The sequence below is a fragment of the Archocentrus centrarchus genome, chromosome 4, assembly GCF_007364275.1.
Source record: "Archocentrus centrarchus isolate MPI-CPG fArcCen1 chromosome 4, fArcCen1, whole genome shotgun sequence".
Taxonomy (NCBI): domain Eukaryota; kingdom Metazoa; phylum Chordata; class Actinopteri; order Cichliformes; family Cichlidae; genus Archocentrus; species Archocentrus centrarchus.
The window spans coordinates 37555840-37579645 of record NC_044349.1 but is presented as its reverse complement, the minus strand read 5'-3'; the positions used below and the strand labels follow the sequence as shown (position 1 = coordinate 37579645).

At 45.8% G+C, this 23806-nt stretch overlaps 1 protein-coding gene across 2 annotated transcripts in view; it reads right to left on the bottom strand.

Moving 5' to 3' along the window:
* The window catches only part of sned1 (sushi, nidogen and EGF-like domains 1), a 39985-nt gene that overhangs the window by 8429 nt on the left and 7750 nt on the right, over positions 1-23806 (bottom strand). The window contains exons 2-20 of one of the 2 annotated variants that reach the window (XM_030727330.1): positions 16752-17039; positions 16040-16180; positions 15767-15929; positions 14874-14999; positions 14520-14633; positions 13695-13808; positions 13076-13189; positions 8374-8421; positions 8181-8285; positions 6767-6859; positions 5631-5762; positions 5295-5414; positions 4848-4964; positions 3599-3742; positions 3038-3211; positions 1869-1982; positions 1664-1777; positions 743-856; positions 71-187 (exon numbers count right to left, since the gene is read on the bottom strand). In XM_030727330.1, coding sequence (XP_030583190.1) covers positions 71-187; positions 743-856; positions 1664-1777; positions 1869-1982; positions 3038-3211; positions 3599-3742; positions 4848-4964; positions 5295-5414; positions 5631-5762; positions 6767-6859; positions 8181-8285; positions 8374-8421; positions 13076-13189; positions 13695-13808; positions 14520-14633; positions 14874-14999; positions 15767-15929; positions 16040-16180; positions 16752-17039 — 2452 coding nt within the window. The remainder of the gene's footprint in view (positions 1-70; positions 188-742; positions 857-1663; positions 1778-1868; positions 1983-3037; positions 3212-3598; positions 3743-4847; positions 4965-5294; positions 5415-5630; positions 5763-6766; positions 6860-8180; positions 8286-8373; positions 8422-13075; positions 13190-13694; positions 13809-14519; positions 14634-14873; positions 15000-15766; positions 15930-16039; positions 16181-16751; positions 17040-23806) is intronic. The other variant, XM_030727331.1, reaches the window with a different exon arrangement.

Here is a 23806-nt window from a genome sequence, read left to right as displayed (position 1 = left end):
GTCTAATCCAGGCGTTCAAGTGTCACAGAGATGTGTCGGCAGCAGGAGAGTGTGGAGCGTGCAGACTGACCTTTCTCGCAGTCTTTGCCCGTGAGTCCGACTTTACAAACGCAGTTGTAGTTTCCCCTCCTGTCGCTCCAGCAGTGGCCACGGTTCCCACACGGCTTCAGCACACACGGGTCCTCCACTGGTGGGCGACAAACACAAACTGATGCAGCAACAGGTTTCAGCGGGCATCAGAGAGCAGCCTTTAAAGTGTGCGAGCCCCCAGTCACTCTTCTTCATCACTAACCCTCAACCAACCAAACTATTTTAGCAACTAAAGTAACTGAGTGCAGTTATTACCCCATATTTCATTCATTTTTTAATGGCTCTGCTCTTTTTGGTGTACTCATACTGTTTCCTTTATCTACAATTCTTATTTTATGAGCTCCAGTTTGCATATTATAGAGTCCAAAACTGCATGTGAGTGTGTGAGACAAATGAAGTACTACATGTACATAGGTGTAAATCAGACAGAGAAAAAGGTGGATGTAGTTTCTGGGCTTTCTTTTAATGGGCCTGTAGGGGGCGGCAGAAAGACTTCCTGTGGTATATAAGTCAGTAAACACTCTCCTGAACGCTTCACAGTCTCAGTCACTAGTTTCAGTTCATAAACGTCTCCTATATTTAACTCAGAAAATGACCCAAACTCAGTAAACAGGGTTATTAAAGACTGGATGACATATGTGAGGCCACTTACACATCTGGCACTGATCCCCAAAGAAACCCTCTTTACACAGGCACAGGTAGTTTCTCCTGTAGCCCCGACACACACCTCCATTCAGGCAGGGGTTGGACTCACACGCGTCCTGCTCTGCACACAGACAATTACAGAGTGACGACATTTATTTCAAAGGAAACTTTATCCATGCATTCGGAGTTTATTCCACACTGAGCAGGTGTTTTTGGATAAGCTTACAGTCAGCTGCTTTCAACACCAATGTCATCAACTCAGTCACGAAATTCAAGTGATACGATGCAATAAAAAGATATATTACTTTAAGATAAACCAGTTTTGCTAAATGAATCATTTTTGTAACGTGTGGAGGATTTAACTTTTAGAAATGTTTATTTTTTCCACATTTGATCAGCTTTGTGCAGCGTGAAGAAAGAAACCTGAAAACATCAGGAAAACAGGAAGTGACCTCACTTATTCTTCATGTTAGTAAAATAACTGCTGCTCTGTCATGACAGGAGGATTTATCAGACATACATCTAATACATCAAAGTTTTTCATGTATATGACCAACTATATATTTCTTTGTTAGAACTTAATTTACTTGCTGAAAGGAAAATTTAACACCTAAATCTGATTTAAGAGATGATGTGGAAGGAAAATATTTTAATAAGATCATTATGGAGGTGGATGCAGATGTATTTAAATTATTTTTGAACTGTTACTGGGATGCTCCAGAAAATGATACTCCTGAGAAAAGAGTTTGTTACAGATGAAGAAGAAGTATTGAATGATGTGGATATAACTATGAAAGTGTACACACACACACACACACACACACACAGAATAATGCTTCTCTGCCTTTTTAAATAGTTTGTTCTTTAGTGTATCCACTTTGACGTTAATAAAAATATTGAGCTGTATGTAAAATAAATAAAGCTGCACCTGTTTCACAGTTCTGTCCTCTGAAGCCTTGTGGGCAGTGACACAGGTAGGAGCCGGGCCGGTCCTCACATGTGGCCCTGTTCATGCAGGGCTCCGACAGGCACTCGTTTACGTCTGAAGCAGATGAACACGGTGCTACATGTGCGTGTGTGCAGGTGGACTAAATGCACGTATGTGACAGTGTGCGAGTCTGATGGAGCCTTACCCGTCTGGCAGCGGTTTCCACTGAAGCCACTGGCGCACACACACTGGTAGGACCCGATCTTATTTCGACAGGTGCCGCCATTAAGACACGGCTGCGATAAGCACTCGTTGATCTCTGTGAAAATGTAGAAATGAAGAAATTAGTATGAATCAAGATAACTGTGAACTTGGGGTGGGGGGGGGGGTCATTCCATAAGAAACAATCAGCACCTCCCACCTGACCCCCTCAGAATCAGCTCATTTATTATATACAATAATTTTAATATATTTAATGAAGCCATGCAAAATGATTCCTTCATAGTATGAATATGTTACAGGCCCACAGGTACACAGGAATGAATTGAAATTTTGTGCTTTGAGGAAGAAGAGACATCCCATCGTCTGCCAACAGAAATGAAGATGCAGAGATCACAGGACCCTCTGAGACCTCCTTCAAGACCTGCAGGAGTTTGATCACTGTGATTTACCTGAACTATCATAAAGAACACGAATGCTGCGCCTCCATTTCATATTCACGAGCGACTGCAATAGAAAATAATTTGACACAGAAACAATTATGGTTGGAAGATCAGCCGGGTATCAAAATGTAGGCAAAAAGGAGGCTTTTCATCCGCTGCAGCTTATTCTGAGCAGCCACACATCCCACAGGCTGAGTTTCACCCAAAAAGCACCTTTTTGAAGTTTTCTCCAGTGAATGATCAGAAAGCAGATCAAAGGTCCAGCACTGCTTCCTGTTCCTGTGTGTCACAGACATCACACTGCTGCAGTTTATGGAAACTATGATGCTGTGTGCGCCCCGATGCTCATGCTCAGAGTTGTTTAGATGAAGAGAACACAGAGAAGATTGTGGCTTTAGACACTTGATTCATGATGATCTCTCCTGCATTTATGAAGCTTTGAAGGTCCAAAAATGCCATAAAAAATTTCAGCCCCCTTCCCCACCCCCCAATGGGGTGGCCCCTGTACTTCAAGGACCTATAACATTGAAAAATATTAATAGTATGAAGGTAAAATGTCCCATAACTTCATTAAATATACTAAAAGTATTGTACATAAAAAAATCATCTCATTCTGGGGGAGTCAGATTGGAACTTTTTCCAGATCTGCTGATTTTCTGTGGAATGACGCTGGGATCTTTTCTGAGGATCCATGTGTCGAGGTGTTACAGACCCTCGCAGACAGGCGGCTGGCTCCAGCCTCCCTGAATGCCACAGATGCTCTGGGTGGCTCTGGGCACAGACGTGAAGCCTGAGTGGCATATGTACACGGCCATGGAGCCCGGTGTTGTTGAGGAGAACTGGACCTCAGCGTGCTTGATGTGTGGGGGTGGCCCGCAGCCCAGCTCTGAAATGGATACAAACATGATGATAATGTCAGCGTGGCTGCATGGCAACACAAACTGGGGCTTAAAGACGCTCTTCCACCACACACCAACAGCAACAGAGGTGTTTTCCATTCAGGCTCTAAAATTACCTCCAGCGTGTAGCAGGAGTGTGTGGATGTGAATCACCAGGTCTAATCAGGTCTCACTTTTTATAGGTTATGCAGCCATTCTATATCTGTAGATGTGGGGCCTCTAGAGCAGCAACACTGCTAAGATTATCTTCAGCCAGTATCTGTACACTTAAGAGCTCAGGATTTCCCCTTTATGTTCCAATCAGCTAAGGTCGGCCCTGTGTAAACATCAGCATCAGCCTGACATTGCTCTGTGGTGACACACGGTCTACCTACCTGCAGAGGTACGCACTGCACTCCTGCTGATTTCACAGTGCCGGCCGCTGTAGGCGTCAGTGCATTCACACTTATACTTCCCTATGTAGTGAAAACACGTCCCACCATTCAGACAGGGGCTGGAGGCGCAGGGGTCCGGCTTCCCTGCAAGGAAACGTCCACATTATAAAACAGGACTTCTTATGGTAACATGAATTCAACTCATAGAAGAGTGAAGAGCAGGCAGAGAGTCTGTGTCCATGATTTCCTGTACTGTATGTGTTATTGACATATTTAATTTCTGAATAAAATGCTCATCTTTTATACTAACAGGGAAATAATAACTCCCCTATCAATTTATGCAGCATTTTAACTAAAGTTATGCAAAGATTTGGGACCAAGGATTTGAGAGGAGCTTATCCCAGCTACTATGGGGTGAGAGGCAGGGTGCACCTGTGGAAGGGTGATCAGCCTGTCACAGGACTTTAACAGAGAGACAGACAACCATTCACACTCACATTCACACCTGTGGGCAATTTAGAGTGACCAGTTAACCTAACCCCACTAACTGCGTGTCTTTGGACTGTGGAGGAAACCCACACAGAAACGGGGAGAACATAGAAGCTTCTGATGGTGGATTCGAACCCTGGACCTTCTTGCTGCGAGGCTGCCACCATGCCAACATGCTGCCAAAAACAAAATCTAGACTTTGGAAAAAAAAACTAAGTGAAATAAAAGCTGCAAGCAGCGATGATCCGAGCCTCACACACAGCTGGGACCTGCAGTGACTGAGGTGTCCCCTGCAGGTATGTGGATGTCTAAATGCCTCGACTATTATTGGCTGTTACACAAATATCACTTCCTGTGCCTGCTTTGTGGCTTAGCAAACACCCAGTAACTGCACATCATACTGCTGTATTTCATTTGTAGAACGCACAGTGCAAACGTCATGGAGATCAGATGGTAGATGGTAAACATGAACACATTAGAGAGCAGTTTGGGGTTCAGCATCACGCCCAAGAATATTTTGACATGGAGACTGGAGCAGCCAGGGATCAAACCACCAACCCTCTGATTGGCAGGTGACCTGCTCTACCTCCTGAGCCACAGACAGATGAAGTCTGTCACATCATGCTGAGGTCCTGCTGCTACTAGGTGACCTGACTCTGCTCACTGAGTTTGAAAGATGCTCTGATGAAGTATTAACACAGTTCCTGCACCTGTACTTTCACACTTCATCACAACGTCACTGTAGAAGGGAGGCGCTCACCCACTTCACAGTGTTTTCCTGTGAATCTGTAAGGACACACACATCGGTAACTCCCGGCCTCTTCCTTACAGGAGCCTCCGTTGCGGCAGGGCCCTGAAGCACAGGTATTAGGTCTAACTGGAAGGAGACAGAGAAAAAGGAATCCTTGAAGCAGAGACCACTCCAGGTTTTAATCAGAAAATAAACCTGTTCCAGTACATTGCAATTCAAATCACAATTCAAGAAAATAGCTCATAGCTCAGCCATAAGAACAAATTATCTTAAGCCTTTCAGCACTGCAATATTTCAAGCAGCATTACAAGTGATGGCATGTTTCCTGGTGTTTTAAAGCTGCATCTGGGTCTGAGCTGCAGTAATAAGGCACAAACCTAAAGGATGTTTTGGTGCTCCATGAATTCATATGAAAGCATTCCTTTGCTTCAAAAAAAAAAAAATTGATCATACTACCTTTCTCACAGTTCTTCCCCCAGTATCCGTACTTGCACTCGCAGGCGTAGCCTCCGTCCAGCTCGTAGCAGTAGCCGCCATTCAGACAGGGAGAGGAGTCGCAGACCGATTGGGGCTGTACTGAAAAACACACACCGAGACTTGACTGTGTTCCACCGCACTGGGAAAACTTGAAGTCCAAATTTGGACAGAAACACAGATTATTTGTCATTTTATGACTGGATCAATTAAAAATTCTCAAATTTCTCGCCACATCATAAATGTAACCACTCATTTTATAGTTTACCAGCTGCTCATGCACTAACGCTGCTGCTGGTTGGTGCCTGAGGCTCTTACCATAGGAGTAAAAGTCTTTGTGGTCCAGCTCCACTCTGGTCTGACACGTGCACAGGTATGCTCCCCCGTACTCCAAACAGGGATTCCCATCAGGGCACAATCTGCCGTTACTGCACGGCATCTGGGTCACCTCTGAGCGAGAGAGGGGTTAAAACGTGTTTGAAAAACCGCTTCAGTTTCAGGTCACAATGAGAGCCAAGAACAGGAAATCAGATATTTGATCGTAAATAAATGCAATGTAGTAAATTTGCATAGAAAACATTATGTGCTGCCTGAAAAAGTGGCTGCATGAGTTTTGTGTTCAACTTTTTGTCTTCCAGAGGGCCAAACATGGTGCTCACTTACAGAATATTAAACTTAAATTTGACAGATTATGTTACAAAACGCAGTCTGCAAGCTAGAAGGCGACAAACAAAGTTCTTTAAAAAAATAAACCAGGATTTTGTTTGTGTATTGTGACACCTGCTGTGGGTGTAAAGTCGGTTCGGCTGCAGTTTCTGCAGCTTAAACGTGTTTCTGAATATTTCACATGGATTTCTCGTGATAAAATCTATATTGCCAAATTTGACCCACCTGGTTGCACTTTGAGTGCCTGTAACTGAAAATATCCACAGTATGAAGGTGAAAATGTCGCACGGCTTCCTTAAATTTACTAAAGTTACTGCTGATACTGAGAGCGTCAGGCTGGAGGCTCTGAATATTAATTAAATGTAAACTTGAGGTGCTTCCTGCTGTGCATCTTAGTTTATTGCCATTTATTTGTGGACATAATGTGTGTGAGTGTAACTGTGCACAAAAGTGACTGTATGAAAATGATACGAGCCAAATGCACCCTGTCAAAACCAGTTTCCAGCTGAGTCCTCGGCACGTCCCCTTGATGCAGAGTACAATAAAGTACAATAAAGTACCGTGTCTGCATATGAAATATAGTGGTGTAGAAGCAGAATAAAAAACTGTACTTCGGTAAAATTGAAAGTTTCCACTGCTGGTCTTTTACATGCTCTCATCTTAATGTTACAGAGCCACTGAGCATAACTGCACTGGTGTGGGGAAACCACGGATCCTTCAGTGATTCCTTTCTACAATAATCAAAGCTCTTGTGTGACACCTGATAGGATTAAACGTATCATACCCACCAAACTGACAGTAGAGTCCTGTGTAGCCTGAAGGGCACTCACAGGTCCCATTGATGTCCACACAGACACCCCCATTCTGGCAAAGACACTCCTCTGCAGACACACACACACACACACACAGAGAGAGAGAGGGACTCAAAGTTTGCTCGAGCTGCCTGAGAGCATGTACTTAAAAGCAGTTTTCAGTGTTGGCCCGAGCGTAAACATAGACAGAAGGTATAAATGGCCAACATGTGCACCATATGCCGAGTGTCTTTCATCTGCTTTACTGTAAACTAGTATTGATTCGCTGTCATTTCTCTTTCCCTAATCTTTTCCACCAAAGCTCACAGAGGATCAGCAGTCAGCATGCTGCACATCCGCTCTGTACAAACTGGAAGAATGTTTGTGTTTTCCTCTCCTTCCTAATTGCAGTAGTGGATCAAAGCTCGCGGCCGTATCGCGGCTCAGCGGAACCCCTTTGAAGTCCCGGGAGCTCGGTGGAGGGCATTATTTTTCTGATGATATGGAGCATATTTTGTGACCAAAACGTATGGCCCCGAGGGCAATTAATGGACTGTTAATTTTGCGAGAGCCACTTTCATTGGCCACCTGTGCAGCCCGGGCGCTTTGATCTGAGAGCCTGATTAGGCACTTCTACGTCCCCCTACTTTCTCTTCCTTGGAGGATCGTGCTCCTTTTTCCGCTGTGCCTTCCAAGTGAGCCAGGCAGGAAAGTATTTGGGAGATTTAAGAGAGCCTATATAAGCACTGATAGTTATTTCAGCTCAAGGGTGAGAAGAAGCATGCATTTGCAATAGCTCAAATGCTATTAAAGAGCTTTCAGTGGGTGAAATAAAGCCTCGCAGCAACTGCTATCAGTCGGTGTCAGCAGCCTCTCATGGGAGCTTGAATTAGCTTCACTGCTGTACTTCTTCCCTAAAACAAAATGACTTAATATGCATTCATAAAGGAAGCATTAGGCGGGGTTTTACATATTTTGTGATTAAACTGGTTATGCAAGCAGCAGCTGCGCCTGAAGCAACAGGAGTGGTGCAACTTGCAGGGAAGCAAGTAGCGGTGTGGAAGGATATTTCAGCAGCTCTGTGTGCAGAAATGACCTGAATACCATAGAGCAGCTTTGACTCATAAAGACGCCGTTTTCAGTCTAGACAAAGCACTTCCTCTTGTTGGTAAACTAATAAAATGTGCTATAAAACAATTATTCACAACATCAAGCGACTGGTTCCTGTAGTAAACTGGGCGAGGCCGTGTCACTTTTGATAATTACAATAATCCATCATCACAGGAGCCTCTTCCAGGGCAGGGATCCAAATTCCTGTGGGATAGCACAGCTCCTCTTCAAATACCCCAGTCTGCCTCTCTACCTGCCCAGCTGCCTGCAGTGAGCGTCAGCCGGGCCGGCTGCACATTACCTTCACACTTGTCACCATAGAAGCCTGGAGCACACGTGCAGTTGTAGATTCCTGAGCTGGTGTATTCACAGATCTGGTTCTTCTTGCAGTCCTCTTCACATGAGGCTGAGATGAAAAAAACATGACAAGTGGTGTAAATAATATGTGAAAATGTTTTTGGCAAAGATTTCGCTGGAGTCGTGGTTGCTTTTACCTGTTTGGTTTCCTGCCTCGGTTGAGTTGACCTGAAGTGGCAGCAGCTCTGAGTGGGGAACACAGGAATGTTCATTCAAGCAAACATGTTTTCTCACCTACTGCCTACCTCACTCTGAAATGTCTGTATGGGACAATCCCAGGAGGTTTGAGATGAATGAAATGCAGTCACACCCAGTACTATAATTTTATTTAGTTACATTCTTCTTCCTCCTGTAGACCCACCATGCGCAGGAGGCGTCGTAGGGGTTGTGTGCAGTGTGTGTTGGGTGGTGGCCAAGGGCGGAGGCCCTGGCGGACCGATCCCCAGCTATCGAGACTGGCTATTAGAACATGGAATGTCACCTCTGTGGTGGGGAAGGAGCCTGAGCTTGTGCGTGAGGTTGAGAGATACTGGCTAAATATAGTCAGGCTCACCTCAGTGCATGGCCCGGGCTATGGAACCAGTCTCCTGGAGAGGGGCTGGACTCTGTTCCAGTCTGGAGTTGCTCTCGATGAGCTGGGGTGGGTATTCTTGTATCCCTTCGGCTTGCTACCTGTGCCTTGGAGTTTTCACTGGTGGATGAGAGGGTTGCTTCCCTGCACATTTGAGCCAGGGAACAGGTCCTGACTGTTTGCGCTTATGCGCCAAATGACAGTTCAGAGTCCCCACCCTCCTTGGAATCGCTCGGCGGGGTGCTCGAGGGTGCTCCATCTGGTGATGCCATCGTCCTACTGGGAGACTTCAACTCACGTGGGCAATGACAGTGACACCTGGAGGGGCGTGATCGGGAGGAACGGCCTGCCTGATCTGAACCCGATGTTTTGTTATTGGACTTCTATGCAAACCACAGTTTGTCCATAACAAACACCATGTTCAAACATAAGGATGTCCATAAATGCACATGGCACCAGGACACCTAAAGTCGCAGGTTGATGATTTTGTGATCGTATCAACAGATCTGCGGCCGTATGCTCTGGACACTCAGGTGAAGAGAGGAGCTGAGCTGCCAACTGAGGTTGAGGACACAGAGTCCAAATGGACTATGTTCCCCACCTCCATTGTTGAGGCTGCTGCTCAGAACTGTGGCTGCAAGGTGGTCAGTGCCTGTTGTGGTGGTAATCCCCAAACCAGATGGTGGTCACTGGAGGTGAAGGGAGCCATCAAGCTGAAAAAGCAGTCCTATCGGGCTTGGTTAGCCTGTGGGACTCCGGAGCCAGCTGACAGGTACCAGAAGGCCAAGTGGAACGTGGCTCGGGCGGTGGCTGAAGCAAAAACTCGGGTGTGGGAGGAGTGCAGTGAGGCTATGGACAAAGACTTTTCTATGGTTGAAGCAATTCTGGCAAACTGTCAGGTGACTCAGGAGGGGAAAGCGGTGCCCTACTCACACGGTCTATAGTGCGGGTGGGGTGTTGCTGACTTCAACTGAGGCTATAGTCAGACAGTGGAAGGAATTATTCGAGGACCTCCTTAATCCCACGTTCATGCCTTTTGTAGTGGAAGCAGAGTCTGGGGACGAGGGAATGACTCGCCCATCACCGGGGGTGAGGTCACTGAGGTGATTAAACAACTCCTTGGTGGCAGGGCCCCTGAGGTGGATGAGATTCGCCCTGAGTTCCTGAAGGCTCTGGATGTTGTAGGGCTGTCTTGGATGACACGCCTCTGCAACACTGCGTGGAGATCTGGGGCGGTGCCACTGGATTGGCAGACCGGGGTGGTGGTTCCCATCTTCAAGAAGGGAGACCAGAGGGTGTCCTCCAACTATTGGGGGATCACACTCCTCAGCCTCCCCAGTAAGGTCTATACTGGGGTGCTGGAAAGGAGGGTCTGCCCGTTAGTCAAACCTCAGATTCAACAGGAACAATGTGTTTTTCTTCCTGGTCGTGGAACGCTGGACCAGCTCTTTATCCTCTCGAGGATATTCGAGTGTGCGTGGGAGTTTGCCCAGCCAGTCTACATGTGCTTTGTGGACTTGGAGAAGGTATTTGACCGCGTCCCTCGGTGTATCCTGTGGGGGGTGTTGTGGGAGCATGGGGTGTCTGGCCCATTGTTGCGGGCCATTCAGTCCCTGTACAACTGCAGTGAGAGCTTGGTCCGTATTGCCGGCAGTAAGTCGGACTTGTTTCCTGTGGGTGTTGGACTCCGTCAGGGCTGCCCTTTGTCACCAATTCTGTTCATAATTTTTATGGACAGAATTTCTAGGTGTAGCCAAGTGGGGGAACACTTCCACCTTGGTGGCCTCAGAATCTCGTGTCTGTTCTTTGCAGATGATGCGATCCTGTTGGCTTCTTTAGGAGGTGGCCTCCAGCTCACAGTGGAATGGTTTGCAGCCGAGTGTGAAGTGGCCGGCATGAGAATCAGCACCTCAGCCAGAAAAGGGTGGAGTGCCCACTCCGGCTCAGGGACGAGTTGTTGCCCCAGGTGGAGGAGTTCAAGTATCTCGGGGTCTTGTTCACGAGTGATGGGAGAAGGGAGCGGGATATTGACAGACGGATCGGGGCTGCGTCTACAGTGATGCGGACGTTGCACTGGTCTGTCATGGTGAAGAGGGAACTGAACGTGAAAGTGAAGCTGTCAATTTACCGGTTGACCTATGTTCCTACCCTCACCTTTGGTCACGAGCTTTGGGTAGTGAGTGAAAGAATGAGATCGCGAATACAAGCAGCAGAAATGAGTTTCCTTTGAAGGGTAGCTGGCCTTTCCCTTAGAGATAGGGTGAGGAGTGCGGCCATCCGGGAGGGGCTCAGAGTAGAGCTGCTGCTCGTCCACATTGAGAGGAGCCAGTTGAGGTGGTTCGGGCATCTGATTAGGATGCCGCCTGGGCGCCTCTTGGGTGAGGTGTTCCGGGCATGTCCTACCGGGAGGAGGCCCCGGGGCAGACCCAGGACACACTGGAAAGATTATGTCTTTTGGCTGGCATGGGAACACCTTGTGTTCCCCTGGACGAGCTGGAGCAGGTGGCCTCCTCCCTCCACGCCGCCTCCTCCAGCTCTTCAGGTGGTCAGTGAGACTAGAACAGTGTTATTTAAATGTCAAGTCATTCCTATAATCTCTCCAGCATGTCCTGGATCTTTCCTGAGGTCTTATCCCGCAGAAGTGTCTAGGAGGCATCCTGGTCAGAGGCTGAACTACCTCAACTGATGTGGAGGAGAGACTGAACTTCTTCTAAATGTCTCTAAGATGAGCACAGAAACAAGTTAATTTCTACCACTTATGTCCCTGATCTTTCTTTCAGTTACTGCTCACAGGTCATGGCCATATGTGAGGTGTGGCTCTGGGTCTTTTCCAGGACCTGGTTGCAGGGGCAGCAGCCTGTGCTAATACAAGATCTGTCAACCTTGGCAGGTCTAGTATTAGCAGGATTTAGTTTTTAATTTTTTTTTTCTTCCCATTTTTGGCCACAGCAGCTTTTTTTATCAAGTGAAGATAAACAGGAAATGGGGGAAAGATACGGGGGAGGACACTTGGGAAAATCGGCAACAGGCCGGGAGTCTAACCTGCGCCGCCCGCACCGCACCGCAGCATATGCATGTGGTCGCCTGATCAACCGCTGAGCCACCTGGGTGCCCAGGAACAAACTTGATCAAACTGAGTAAAACTAAAGATCTCTCTGTATATTTTATTTTATGAGTTTTGTGAGTACACAACATGTGTAATGTTTAGTTTAGGTTTAGTCAGCAAGATGGTGAAATGCTGAGTTATCAGTTAAGGTTCGGTAGATCTGTTAGCAAACTGCAGACATAGACTGTAGGGGCGCACCACACCTGCTAATTAATGCTAAGTACCAACAGTCAGTGGGGGTGGAGCCTAACAGATACAGATGCCTGTGTCAGGACACCATCAACCACGGCATCCCTAACTCCATATCCAGACAGCTAAATTAGATTAAATATAAAAAGAAAGAAACACACAGGGGAAATTTTCCAGTTTTTGTATCAGGTTTGTTTCTGTTGTAAAGCTGGACTGTGAGGAACTGATTCACTGTTTGAGTGAGCATTAGAGGAACTGCAGGTTTGTGTGATGGCTTCATTTTTCAGCTCCTGATGTTGCTGCTTGAGTGCGCAGCAGTAAGGAGGACAGACACACAAATACATCTTTAATCACAGGGAAACTGACCTTAAAACTCTGAGACCTGATTCAGGATGTTTTCTCATACTTTCATTCATACTTTTATTCACAGCTGTCAGCAAACACGTCGCATTCTTAGTGTTTAGGGTCACAAGTGATATTTTTGGATGCCAACATCCATGACCAGAATCTCAACCCCAGCACAAACAGCTGAGCTCTTTAAATAGTCCCAAACACTGCAGTTTCTCACAGCTGAGCTTTCAAAAGCCGTAACCCTCTCTGTTATTTAAGGCTATATTTACTCTTATCAAGATTTATGACTATTGAGGCACATTTGTTTGACTTCAGCAAATAAACTGTGTGATAAAGTATGATGAAAATGTTTGCAGTGGCAATAGGAAGTAAATTCCTGATGTCAGAACACTGGAGAACCAACTCAGCTACAAACACTCCAAAAGTGCTAAAAATGTTCCCCCTTTGTGCTCAACCCAGTTGGAAAAATGCCACAAATGACATAAAGCCAAACAAGAGGGTTATATAAATGTTTTCTATTGAGAAGTACTTCTCTGAACACGCTCTTCTGTTCACCTGTATAAGGAAGCACTGTGAGCGCTCAGAGAGCAGAAAAGCAGGAACCAGCCCATTTAGCACTTACCTGTCTCACAGAGCGTCCCGGTGAAGGCGGCGGGGCACGTACAGGTGAAGTTGTTCACCTGATCGATGCACTCTCCTCCATTCAGACAGGGCTGCGACTCACATTCGTTTATGTCTGCAGGATCAACAGAAGTCAGTTAATCAGGGATGACAACTTTATCTGATTCATTAAGAATTTTTCATCCTCACAGGGAAAAGGGAGACATTATTGAGTAGGACACTACGCTGGATTAGGAGCGCTGAGCTTCCCTCCTGAAAGCATCCAGTTTCACTGACCAGGTGTGTGGGATTAACCATAATCTGCTCTCATGTAGAAACAAGAATTCATGAGCTGTGCTGAACCTGATCATTTAATCCATCACTAGATTCAAGTTTCATCAACAAATAAAGTAAAAAATGACTTTTTTCGGACCCCGGCGTGACTTCAGTGAACTTTCTCACCGAGCCTCGATGCTACAGCGTGTGACCCAAGAAGAAAAAAAAGGTCGGTTTGCAAATCCATTCAGCCGTAACCCATTTGTCTAGGTAGACTGGGAAACTCTTTGGAAAGAAGCATCTGCCAAAAGACTGAGTTTGATGTAGAAAGCAGAGAGAGAGATGCCTACTTTCCCCCCGCTCACCTGTCTCACACAGGACACCAGTGTAACCCGGCTCGCACACACAGGTGAAAGCGCCAGCGCCTCGTACGCACAACCCGTTGTTGAGGCACGGCCTGTCTCTGCACTCGTCAATGTCTGCAACACACACACACAAAACACACACACACACACACACACACACACACGCTCATGGAATATTTACTCAGCTGATTAATATATCCGCCACTCTGCTCCCCTCACTCTGCAAGTATGTGCTGCTGGCTGCGAAAGGTATTAGAAGAGGTCTGATACATCTCCACAGGCTGGACTGTGGGAAGAAGCACAGAAGCTCCGGAGAGACGGGACCAGCATATTCCTAAATAAATAACCTTTACTGTGGTGAAAATGCTAAAGAGGAGTAATTACACTCATTTACACTAACCATATTTTTAATTTCTGGACTCTACTGGAATAGCTTTGCATGATTCACGGGTTATCATGATCCTTATTTATTGCATACTGGCCAACTGAGTGACTAAACTGTCTGAAACAAACTCCTTTAGCTCCTTTTCTGGGTGCCTGTGACCTGCAGGATGGAGTTTAAGATCCTGTCGCTCCCCTGATCACCACACTCGGAGGATGTTCATTCAGCTTTTCCACTTTGGAGCACGTTAACAAATCACAGCTATGACACTTAACTTTTTGTGTAATAGCATGCATGTGAACCAACAAATTATTTTAATTAATGATATTTTTTAAATAATGTTGAGGGAAAGTGACATTTCCTCTTGATTTAAAAGTGCACTTATTAAAAATTAAATGACTAACTGGAAGAGATAACACTTTAAGGTGAGGTGTCAGTTTTACCTGTTTCACAAAAGATCCCGGTGTAACCTGGAGGACACTGACAGGTGAAACTATTAATCTGGTCTTTACAAGTCCCTCCATTCTGGCAAGGCTGCGAGGCACACTCATCGACATCTACAGTGACAGGAAGAACAAACACAAAGGCGATAGTGTGACATTTTTAATTACAAAGAATCATCTTGCCAGGGTCAGTTAATAAGAAGAAACTGATCCAGGTATTAAGGAAACATCCAGGTGTCCCTTGGTGAGTCAGGTGAACTCTGCTGACATAAATTTTCCTGATCTCAGGTAGACAGGAAGTCATTCACAGCGTGCAGAGCAACAGAGCAGGAAGCAGAGCAAACCGTAACTCACCGATTTGGCATCTTCGACCGGTGAAGCCAGCCAAGCAGGAGCAAGTGAAGGAGGGGTTGCCTGTAATACAATCATCGATGCACTGACCTCCGTTCAGGCAGGGGCGGAGGTGTGGGCACACTGACGCTGCAGAAAGAGGTCGATGGAACGCTTTAGTTAAGCTTTAGTGATAAAATCGGACTGACTTGGAAATCATGCTGAACAAAGACTGTGACACTTTTTACAGAACTTCAGTGTGTTTTTTCAGCTCTCTCCAATTCATATGGATAATAATGCATATTGTCATATATACACTATTCCAATGTTGGATGTTCATATTAAGCATGGCCAAAGTTTCGAATAATGAGCCAAAAGCTCAGGCTGCAGACTGCTCTGAACACTCAATTTTGGACAGTTTATCTACTCTTGGATCTGTATGATGTCACTGAGAGACAGCACAAAAGCTCCACCCACCTGCCGTTCAAATGTTCACAGGTACACCCAATCAGAAGAAAGGTGGCTTAAAGAAAGAGTTAAGGAAGCTACAACAGCTCATCTAAAGCTACTCCAGTAGAGTCCAGCTTTACTTTAGCACACTTCCTTCTGTAGTGGTGCCAGGCAGCAGTGCTATTACTTCACTAATTATGTAATTATGAGCAAGATTACTCTGTGTTAGTGGAAATAATCTGACATGGCTTGTGCAGAGTACTTTCTGACACTCTGGATTTGGCCCTTTACCACAATCAAGTCTGTTCTATGTTAAAGGAAAAAGAGCTAAAACGGTCTGTTTCAGACAAAGTCTGAACTGAAGGGCTGCACCAAGGACCAGCATAAACAACAGTATGGAGCCTAAAAGCTCCCTTTAAGACAACAAAGAGCATTTGAAGAACTAATCTCCGAAGAGCAGCACTTACCAGAGTTATTGCAGCCTCCCACTTCCACATTAGCATCATCTATGCGGAAGACCCATCTGCCGGGGTAGCCCACGTTGGTGGTTCCCTCAACATTTACAACATCAGCTGTGCGGGAGCCAGGGATGTTGAAATAGCGCTTGCCATCACCAGCATTAAAACCTGCCTGGGAAGAGGCAGACAAAAAGAAAAAAAGAGACATTGCTGAATTACAGTTTAGTCACAGAGCAGATCATCCTGGACGTACAACATCTGCAGAAAAACATGTGACCTTACCTGCGCTGCAATCCCTCCCAGCCCAACCAGGTTTCCTCCACTGCTGGCATGCATGCCTGTGGTCCAAGTGATGTTATTGTACTGGAATATAGTGAAGGAAAGATCTCCATCTGTAATGAGCACCACTTGGAAAGTATTTACCTGGAGAGAAGAGAAACAGGCTCCGTTAAATGGCTCCCTGATTTCTGTAAGAATCGATCAGGCCGATCGTATGAAACCGCTCTATAGGACTATGAAATTAGGCTAGCGCCTCACAGTCTGAGGTACTCTAAACATCTGTGGTACCATATCTGCCTAGTTAGGAGAGGGTAATTCTGCTTTTCCTTATACTCTGCCACGTATCTCCTGTTCCAGTGTTGAATGCTCATATCAAACATTTTCAAATAATGAGGTCAGTGTATGTAAAAGTGATTGCTGTGAGCAAAAGCTCAGACTTCAGACTGTAGATAAAAGATGAAACTAAGTGCAGAAGTTCCTACCTGGATTCTTTTCAAACTTTTCCAGGCACAAACCCTTCCAGAAGGCAAAAATGAATTCACGCTGCACCGAGACTCAGTGTAAGATCAATGAGGACTATTCTGAACTGTGACTCATGCAAAGCTACTCTAGTAGAGTTGAGAAAAAAACAAACAAATGGAATTGGAAATGAGCGTAACAGGTCCCCATTGTACTGTGCCTACATGGTAGCAAGAAGCTGAGTGTGAATTCGTACTGGTGTATGGGAGTTTCCTCCAAAGAAGGTGACTTGATGCCATGTAGAGATGTGGACCCATGTTGCGTTGAAGTTGGGGAACTCTGAAAAGTACGTCCTGACATCGCCCGAGGCCCTCCTCAGGATGGTGGGATCCTGGCTCTCCCTATAGAAGACCGTCCCCGCTCGACGGTTGTCCACATCGGCCCAGAATGGCGCCACGACCCTTCTGTCCCCAGCGATCGGAAAGGCTACAGGCGTGAACTGTGACACCTCTCTCAGGAAGGACACAAGGCCATTGTTGTTAACCTGAGGAGGAGAAACAGCTGGAGTTAAATCAATGATAAACTGATAGATTTTCCTCAACATATCAGATTTCTTGAGAGGATTTGGTGGGGTTAGAGAGCCGACGAAGAGCTGGACGAACCTCACAGAATAAACAGCAGCATGGGGCAGTGAAAGCTCCCATAACGGATGTTTGCGTTTCCTGTGTAGCGAACAGATGCTACCATTATTCCAAATAATGACCACAACTGAAAAAACAGGGTTACTACTGCGCACACACCTGTAAAGTCATCACAGCAGGAAGAACGTTCATGGTGTGTAAATCCACACATCCGCCAACAGCAGAGTAAGCAGATAAACGAACCTTTCCTCTGTGAGAAACACACAGCCATGTTCTACTGCATGGTGGAATATAAGCTTCTTAAGAAGTACAGAGGTGAATGAATCACTTAATGAATTTCTTTTATATTATTACAATCAAAACATCTGGATTTCTGAAGGCCAAAGAAAGGAAGAAAAACTCACCCATCAAACAAATAATTCCAAAAATCAATCATTTATGTCTAAAACAGCTTCTGGAGCAGCCCAGGAGGACGTTACCTGCCTAACCTGACGTGCCAGACTGGAGACACGGACTCTGATGTTAGAAGCCTCATTAAACTCCAGCTGAAAATGTATGCTGTAGCAATGGCACTAATTTCCCATCATGCCTGTGGTGGTCTTCAGTCAGTATGCAGCCTGTTAAAGTGCAACTTTTAGTTGTGTTTGTGGTGAAGAATGGTGGGTTTTTTTAACCACTGGTGTCAAATATCAGGAAGTTTAGAAAGCATGGAAATGTTGGCACTGTATGGCTCTGCTGTGGGACTTTACAGAGGATCTCACTTTAAGAGTCCTGCCTGTAAACAGTACTGACATATTAGCACACTATTAAGCTGGCTGGTATGTGGGCTGAAAGTTTCCTCTTTACACAGTCAGAGCAGAGGGCGCAGTGAACTCTTTCTGTGGTATACGCCTTTAATTCATGTTTATTTTCCAACTGCAGCAGAAATGACAAATATCTGAAGCTTTTTCTGCTAAATTATCCCCTATGCTCAGAAGCCAGTTTGCTAGGCACTCTGCAGTCAAAGTTCAACCACTGGAACAAAGGTGCAAACCGACCCTAACCTGATCCCAACTTTAACCTGTCGGAGGTTTCTTCCTGTTAACGCGGAGTTTTTCCTTCCCACTGTCGTCACGTGCTTGCTCATAGAGGGTTATCTCCTGGCTGGGGTTTCTCGGTATTATTGTTGGGTCTTTACAACATGAAGCACCTCGAGGCAACTGTTGTTGTGATTTGGTGCTTCATAAATAAAAATGAATTGAATTGAGAAACCAAGAGTAAGACGGGCCTTTGAAATGGGTTCTCACAGATCGAGCTTTTATATCAAATTTGATGTATTTATATCCTCTGTTACAAATGCCTTCAGTCACGTAGTTTGGATGAGCAGTTCAAGCAAAATCTGCAGTCCACAATTTGTCTGCACAGTAACTTTATGACTGCCTGCATGTGAAGTGCATAGGTTACATCTTTAAATTGTAGCCATAAAAACCCAACCTGTGGGACAGTGCAGTAAGAAAGGGAGCAAATTAAGGATAATTCATGGAGGAGTCTGTCTGTACCTGAAGAATCGGGAGTGAAACACAACTGTTTCTTATATTATATAATGCAAATGCGTCACAGGGTTCATAAGCTGGAGTTCAGAAAAGATAACTGCATCACATGTGATCTTCATAAGAACCCACACAAACTGAAACCAGCAGCAGCCTCTGTGGGGACCAGGCTGGACAACATATGGGTGTGATGGCAGTCGTCACATGAACACATCATTTTAATAATCTTAGCAAAGTATAGTAACACATGTAATATCATTTATTCAAAAAATGAAAGGGTTTTTTTTACATCAGGGAGGTCAGAACCAGTGTGGAGCTGGTTAACTTAATCCCTGCTGCACTGACAAACCAAGCAGCTGCTTAATGGTGGTTTTAAACATCAGTATTCCTACTCTTGTCTATAAGTAGGATGGTGGTTCTCAAACTGGGGTTTAGGGGCCCAAAGATGATCTGTAAATCATAAAACTCTACAGAGCCAAATTAGGAGCATTGTAGCACTTAAACCAGCATGTTTTGTCTGGATTCATGTTTGTTTGGGTGCTGGTGAGCCTGGACAAACACAGGAGTCAGTCTGTGATGCTAAGTGATGCTTAGCATGATGAGAGCATCCTTGTAAAGGCTCCCTGGCTCAGAACGTTTAACAGCCACTGATGTAAAGGCTATTTAGCTGGTGGTAGGGGTGAAGGGACGGTCTGGGCAGAGCGCAGGAAAAACTCCAGTTTTCAAATCCTGATGTTGACAGGTATGATTAGACCTGAGTGGAGAGGAAAGTTCTGTGGGATGAAGGGTTGAATCCCTGTGAAAGGCTTTCATTCATCCATTATTTCTGTGCATCCACAGCACGAGGAGATTCTGCCCTTCACAGCACCAACCCCGCTTCCACTAAACTCTGGCACGAACTTTGCCTCTCTTTTTACATTCAGGCCAAGTGGCATGTGACAGTGACAAAGCAACGTCAGATGGCTCGGCTCTGCTCCACGCATGTATGAAAACCATAATTTGAAGGACTTTGCTGTAAAAACAGCAGAGGAAGTTTTGTTTGGCACACCATGGGGGCTCAGTTAATTGCCCGACCGCAGCCTTCCCCTCTGCATCAGCGTGATGTGGTGAGAATGTGGCCAATATGGGTGTGTGTGTGTGTGTGTGTGTGTGTGTGCAGGAGCAGGGCCCGGGGGTCAGCCAGAGCGCCATCCGATACCGGGAGAAAAACAAGAGAGAGGGCACGGCACTGGAGGAGTGGAAGGATGTACATGAATTACAAACCTTGCGCACCCACATGCCCACTAATGAGAGACCTGTGGTGGCAGCGGTCTGGATGTGAACCCTCTTACAGCAGAATTGGTGTAGGAAGTCATGAACACTAAATAACATTTATATTCTAATACTGGAATATGTTTAATCACCTAATCCGATCTCTTGTAGCATCTGGAACAGTTTATACTCTGGAACAGTATTTATACTTCTTTGGGATTTAAAAAATTTTTTTTTGCTACTTTAACATGAAAATGACCTCAGAGGGATTTAAAAGGAACTTGGGACCCTTTGCTTTTGCATCACATCATTTTCTTGTGTTCATGTTTTCTAACTAAGTTGCAGCTATTTAGTGAAGGCAGGTCCTCCATCACACATGAAGTGGGAGAGTGAATGGGTTCAGAGGTACCTTGTGTTGCGCTATAACATGACCAAGGTCAGAATCCGACTGGAGAGAGGTGCGAGATGTGAGCAGCATCTCTCTCCCCATATTTCTTTCTCTCACTCTCAATGGTGCCACTTCATTCTACAACGCTCTTGTTATTTTTTGGGAATTCTTTGCCGGATACAGCCAGGATTTTGCTTGGGTGGTTTTCTTTAGAGCTGAGCAATTTATGGAGTTAAATAAACTTTCATCTGGCTTAAGTCAAGCCAAAACAAACCCCTAAATGAAAAAGGTGCCCGTGGATCGGCTCAGGAAAACATTAGTTTTCCTTGTCAGAAACGGAGGTTTCACAGCTACAACCCTGTCCAATTATTTGACGAGACCGGAGGAAGTGACTGCAGTCTACAGTCTGTGCACTTGGCCTGTAAGTCCTTAGCCCCGGCTCACCTTAAGCTACAAAGAGTTTAGAGTGAGGCAATAAATCCTGTCAGCAGCTGCAAGGAAGCAGTCAAATGCTTCCACAGAAGGGGGCTAACGTTAAGGGTTGATATAATATAGGTAAATGTACTCAAATAAAGCATCAATTTGCCAGTCATACAGTTAAAAAGCCAAGAGTTTAAAATGACTACTATCAAGGACCTCATTTGTCATCTGCAGCATCAAGAATCAAGCAGCAACCTGATGGGCTGAAACGTGAAGCCATAAGTTGCAGTTCCACATGGGACCACTTGAGGCAGGCTTCAAAAAAGAGTCAGTCCCCACAGACTGTTAAAATCCCAACTTTAGAGCAGAAACAGAAATGACAGAACAGCCTTGGTCTCTTCAAAACAGCCCTACAGGAGCTCTACAGGGGCTGACTCTTAATAACGCTTCCATCTACAGCTGAAGATTAACATAGTGGCAGCCACAGCACTGCACACACACACACACACACACACACACACACACACACACACACACACACACACACACACACACACACACACACACACACACACCTCAGTTACCTGATGGCTATGTACTCGTGCTACCCAGACCTCCACAGACCTCCGGCACTGGGCACATCCCACTGTCAGGTGAACAGCTGACAGACAAACCGAAGCTTTTTAAAAAAAATAAATTAAAGGCCACTAAATATCCTGGATATCATAGATTTGACCTTTTTTTGAAAACTACCTTCTTGGGGTTTTGGGGGGATTTATTCCAGATCTTTGAAACTAGTGCTATTGCTTGTGCTTATGGGGCTGTGCTGTATTTCAAATCTGACCATTTTAAGGGCTGTCTTCTGTTGCTTTTATGTGCGGTGGTCTGAAGGGTCTCTGACATCGCCATGTTGTTGTTGTTGCTACAACATCAGAATTAAAGTTGTTCCAGGTCCATCAGAACTGATGTGATGCCACAGTTTGGCAACTTGGAGAAAAAATACATTTGTGGGAAAAGTTTCCCTTCAGTGCTTTTTGGCAGGAAGGCTTTCAGGAACCAGGTGAGGCGATATAAAGAGCAGCAGTGTACGGAGCAGGTTGGGGTGGGTGAATGGGTCCATTTCACAGTTGGAGTTTCATTAGACTTAATCACCACAATGACTTGGTTAGATTTAAGAAGAAGAAGAAGAAGAAACAGCCTTTATTGTCCCACAGAGGGGAAATTTGGGTGTAACAGCAGCCGCAGTTATTATAAATATAAATAAAAATATAATAATTTACACTATTAAGAAAAGAATATATATATATAAAGTCAACAAACAAGATTAACCTTAATACTACTAATAATAACACTATATACAATGTACATGATGTGCCTGTGTGTTGAACCTTAACAGGCCGGACTATTTACAATATATTATATATTATCCTACATTGTGTAGGTTATTGTGGTTTTTGTTGGGAGCAGTGATGGTTATAAAGTCTTACAGCTGCTGGGAGGAAGGATCTGCGGTAACGCTCCTTTGTGCATTTAGGATGCAGCAGTCTGTCACTGAAGGAGCTCTCCAGCTCAGCAACAGCTTCCTGCATGGGGTGGGAGACCTTGTCCATCAGTGATGTTATTTTGGTCAGAGTCCTTCTGTCTCCCACCACCTGCACTGAGTCGAGAGGACATCCTAGGACAGAGCTGGCTTTCCTGATGAGCTTGTCTATCCTCTTCCTCTCAGCTGTAGACAAGCTGCTGCTCCAACATACTGCTGCATAGAAGATGGCTGATGCCACCACAGAGTCATAGAAGGTCTTCAGGAGTGTCCCCTGCACTCCAAAAGACCTCAGCCTTCTCAGCAGGTAGAGTCTGCTCTGACCCTTCCTGTAGAGCGCATCAGTGTTATGAGTCCAGTCCAGTTTATTGTTTAGGTGAACACCCAGGTACTTATAAGAGTCCACTATCTCAATGTCCACTCCCTGGATGTTCACCGGTGTCCGTGTGGTGGGTCTGCGCCTGCGGAAATCCACCACCAGCTCCTTGGTTTTAGCGGCGTTGATCAGGAGGTGGTTCCGCTGGCACCAGTCCACAAAGTCCTGAGTCCACTGTCTGTACTCTGAGTCATCCTCACCTGTGATGAGGCCAACTATGGCAGAGTCGTCAGAGAACTTCTGCAGATGGCAGCGTGGGGAGTTGATGGAGAAGTCTGCAGTGTAGAGGGTGAAGAGGAACGGTGCCAGCACAGTTCCCTGTGGGGCCCCCGTACTGCAGACCAGCCTGTCAGAGACACAGCCCTGTGTCCTCACGTACTGTGGGCGGTCAGTGAGGTAGTCCAGTATCCACTCGGAGATGTGGTGGTCCACTCCTGACAGTTCCAGCTTGTCTCTCAGAAGTCCTGGCTGGATGGTGTTAAAAGCACTGGAGAAATCAAAGAACATGATCCTCACAGTGCTTCCAGGCTTCTCCAGGTGGGTCAGAGCTCGGTGCAGGAGGTAGATGATGGCGTCATCCACCCCGATGCCAGGCCGGTAGGCGAACTGCAGCGGGTCCAACGAAGACGACACCATGAGGCATAGATGGTTGAGGACCAGCCTCTCGAGGGTCTTCATTAGATGCGATGTCAGGGCTACCGGACTGTAGCTGCTAAGATCCTTTGGATGTTTGGTCTTTGGTACCGGTACCACACAGGAGGTCTTCCACAGTTGTGGTACTTTCCCCAGCTTCAAGCTCAGGTTGAACATGTATCCCATGATGCCACACAGCTGATCTGCGCAGCACCTCAGGAGCCTGGAGCTGATGCCGTCTGGACCAGCAGCCTTTCGCACCTTGATTTTACGTAGCTCCTTCCTCACATGATGAGTTGAGAGGGACAAGATGGAGGTGGGGGATGGGGGTTGTGAGATGGAGTCCTCAGAAGTGAAGGGGGTGGGTGATGGCTGAGAGCTGAGAGGTGTGAGGTCCCAAGAAGAAGAAAGGTTGGCAGTCATTAAAGATGGTGGGACCTCACACCTCTCAGCTCTCAGCCATCACCCACCCCCTTCACTTCTGAGAGGTGTGAGGTCCCAAGAAGAAGAAAGGTTGGCAGTCATTAAAGATG